Below are 4,012 nucleotides of genomic sequence, written 5' to 3'. Positions count from 1 at the left end.
CCTGTTCATCAATGGGGTAATAAATGTCACAGCCAGATCACTCTCACATGCTGGGTGTGGAGAACAGGATGCCCCACCCAGGTGTGGATGGAACCAACCAATAGGTTAGTAACCTGAATGGAAAAACAACGGAAAGGAAAGTTAGCTGCTTCCTGCTTCCTGTGGCCTACACAAAGTCTGTTTCCCCTCTGCCATGCTTCTCTGCCATACCACCATGCCTTGGAGCCAACTGACTATGAACTAAAACTTCTACAAGCTGTGAGCTGAAATAAACCTTTCCTCCTTTGATCTGCAGATGTTCAGTATTTTGTCCCAACAATGAGAGAGTAACTAAGACAGTGGCAGAGTCCTAGTGATTGAGAGTGGCTACTCACATGTGAGTCAGATGGAGAATTATTTATCACAAAGGAGGTTTGACTTTTGGTAGAATGCCCATCCAAGGTAGAAGAGTGGCCTCATCCCAGGAAGAAGAATGGTTTCAAAAGGGGATCAGCAGTCCCAAATTTAGAGGTACAAGCAAAGTTATTTTATTTTCTAAAATATAACTGTATTAGAACACAAATTTCAGTGGTGTGGTAAAAATCTTAAGTATTTCAAGGTTTTTTCTCAAGAACTATGAGAAGATTCTAGAAGGTTGGCTGTTTCTACACGTAGAGAGACCCTGTGGATGTTGATTGCATGTCCTCAATAGAGTCTGTTGAGATGGTCCTTCCCTTTCAACAGATTCATGGCCAAGCCTTGTCTAGGTGACCAGAATGACGGGACTTACGGACCATACCCAGGGTGAGGAGGACTGGGCAGCTGATGCAAAACCATCAAGCTGACAAGGCTGACCTCACAGAGCTTTGGGGAACTGAAGGGTTGGGTGTGATTTATGAATGGCAAGGGAATTTGGGGAGAATGCATAAACCCACCATTGTGGCCAAGACACTGGGGCATGCTTACGAGGGGCAAAGATGACTGATGTATATTTGTCCTCAGATAGAACAGGGTCATCAGTTGAAGCGGAGTTGAACATGCAAAGGAGGGGCATTATAAATGTCCCCTGGAGGGGCTGAGGAGAACAGATGCAAGTGACATAATGCACACACTATCATGAGCCTGTCCAGGCATGAAGAGCTTGGTTGTCCATAAAATACTGAATTTTATTGGTCTTCCAGTGTGATATCTTATTTAAGAAAAAAGCCACATGTCAGACTGTCTCATACTTCTGTTCAGTCCTTTATTTCAAGTATTCAACTGAAATATTTCACCTTGAAATTTTGCAAAATAACCACTGCAGTTTCTGTCTGTGGGAGGAAGCGCTTTGACAGTAACGAGATTGGGGCCCAAGGCCCTACCAGTGGAAGCAAAGTGTAGAGTGAAACCAGCAGCGCATGGAGGCCTGCGATGCTGCGCGCAGCACATCTGGAGCACCTGACTGGGCTTCGCGTCAGTGCTGCCTGCTGCTGCTTCCTGAAATACGCATGTTGCTAGGATACGGAGGGCTGGGGAGATGGCTCGGCGGTCTAAGCGCTTGCATGCCAACTGCAAGGACTCGGTTTTGATCCCCAGTACCGTACTGGGCATCATGTAGGCCACTTAAACCGTGTGTGGTGGCGCACGCCTGTAAATCCAGCGCTGGGGAGGCTCACTACAAGTCCGAGCTGTGTAGTGAGACCCTGTGCCAAATAAATAAATAAATAAATAAATAAATAAATAAATAAATAAATAAAAGATGTTTTAGAAAGGAAACCAGTCAATGACAATGAGGGCTTTACCTAAGCCATTTGCTACTTAAGGAAACTAGGGGATCAAATAACAGGGAGGAGTGACCATATGGGGTGGGGGGAGAGCAAACCAAGGTACCCACTAAGCATTTGGTTCCCAGTCCAGTCGTGGCTCGACTGCAGAAAACACCCACGCAGTGTCCATCATCTCCTGCCTCCCCCCTTCAGTGCTGAGGGGCCGTACCCGCTCCCTCCTCCGATCTAATAATGTGCAATAGTTCCCCGGTATGCATTCTCTTTTTCTTTATTTACTCCTTTTCCCCCGTTCCTTTTCTTCCAAACAAGTAAATTCCTATTGGAGTAATGTTTGTACTTTTATCCTCACTTTGGAGATGGGGAAATGGTGACTGAGAGCTTTGGCAATGCCCTTGTCTAGGAAGGGTAAAAGGCAAATATGTCTGGGATTTATTCTCATCCTCAGCTGCGCAGATTCTCTAATATTCAGAGCAATGTCCTTCGGAAAGTGCCTCTTCTGGAGGCTTCTGGCTCCCTCAGTGCGTTTAGAGCAACATTTCTCTACCTAAAAATGATTTTAAAAATCTCCTTTCAAGTAATTAGCATCCCAAAAGAGATTTCATTTCCATGCAAATAAACAAGGGTTAGAAATCTGGGGTTGGGTGTGTTAGGAGAGATGGACATTCAAGGGGAGGAACGAGGGAACTGTGTGTCACAGTAGTAAATATGAAGTGATTAACTGCAATGTATTCTTCGAAATTAATGTCACCATCCTCACCTGAACAATTTCTGAAGGGACTTTGTTTTTATCCCTACAGCTACGAGGGCTGAGGTTTTCATAAGAACTGGCACTAGCTACAGAACCTAGACTTGATGCTGGGTACTGGGCTCTATTCTAAGTGCTTTCCATGTGTAAATATATTTCCATATATTTAAAAGTTTTTTTTGTTTTATTTTTATTATCTTCACAAATACAAATTTGTTTTTACTGTCTTCCCTTGTAGGGAACTGGTCTGTGTATAGAACACATCTTAATTCCCTTACTATCCCTCATCCTTACTCTGCTCCATCTTTTTATCCCCTTCCCTCTGAGAAAGATTTATCTTCCTATTTCCTATTATCTGTCTTGTATTTTTTTCTTTTATTGATACTTTTGGTTTCTTATATAAGAGAAACTTTATGTGTGACATTTAAACTTGTACATCTTTTTTTTTCTTTTTTCCTTTCTTTCTTTCTTTTTTTTTTTTTTTGGCGGAACTGGGGATTGAACTCAAGCCCTTGCCAGGGAAGCGCTTTTTCCACTGAGCCGTCTCCTCTGTACATCTTGTTTATTTCACCTAACATTGTGATTTCCAGGTGCATTCAGTTTCCTACAAATGATTCAAGTTTCTCTTTCTTTATGGCAGAATAGAATTCCATTTTGTGTAACTACTCCATTCTCTTTATCAATTCGTCTGTTGATGGGCATATAGGCTGCTTCTAAAATTTAACTATTGTACTTTGCTGTGGGCTCCTATGCGATGTCTCTCTATAGTTCTCTAACTCTGCCGGCCCTGCTGGTCCTGCCCAGCGTGGATGCTGTTGTTCATGCTCCAAGAGTTCAAGTTTATTCTCATCATCCGGCAGAGAATGGGAAGCCTAACTACCTGAATTGCTATGTCTCTGGGTTTCATTCACCCCAGAATGATGTAAAATTGTTAAAAAATGGGAAGGAGATGGAGACGGAACTGTGCGATCTTTCTTTTAGCAAAGACTGGACTTTCTATCTCCTGGCGCATGCTGCTTTTACCCCAAATGACGAAGATGAATACGCCTGCAGGGTTACACACATCTCACTCAGTACACCGCAGGTCGTTAAGTGGGATCGAACCAAGTACCTAACACAATCGGAATGAAGATACCCCAATTCGGACAGCACTAATTCCAAATTGTTTCTTTGCTTTTTGCTGTTGATCAGTTCATATACTTTATGCACCCAGTAAGAAAATGATCATGACGTCGATGTAGGCATTATCTTTATAATTCTACTTCCGACGCTGTCTGCATGTTTGTGTTTCCATGAAGTCAAAACTTTAGAGAAGAGAAAAACTGCATACTAATATTTGGATCTTAAGTATCTTCAACAATAAAATCTTTTATTAGAAAAAGAACTATTATGAATTGTGCTGCTATAGATATGGGTATGCAGTGTATCTTTGTAATGACGTCTTTTTTAACCTTTTCCGGAAGATACCTAGCAAGGCAATGGCTGCATCAAATAGAATTTCTATTTCAGGTTTTTGAGGAAT

At 42.3% G+C, this 4,012-nt stretch overlaps 1 protein-coding gene across 1 annotated transcript; it reads left to right on the top strand.

Annotated features, from left to right (window-relative positions):
- Positions 1-3,244: 3,244 nt before the first annotated feature.
- LOC101568597 (beta-2-microglobulin-like) lies at positions 3,245-3,736 on the top strand. Its single transcript, XM_004623694.2, has one exon. It carries the CDS (start codon positions 3,245-3,247, stop codon positions 3,617-3,619), a length of 375 nt encoding a protein of 124 aa, XP_004623751.1. The 3' UTR covers positions 3,620-3,736.
- The last annotated feature ends 276 nt before the right edge of the window (positions 3,737-4,012 follow it).

This window comes from Octodon degus, unplaced genomic scaffold (genome assembly GCF_000260255.1).
Source record: "Octodon degus isolate 3935 unplaced genomic scaffold, OctDeg1.0 scaffold00003, whole genome shotgun sequence".
Taxonomy (NCBI): Eukaryota; Metazoa; Chordata; class Mammalia; order Rodentia; family Octodontidae; genus Octodon; species Octodon degus.
This window is presented reverse-complemented; position numbering and strand designations above follow the sequence as displayed.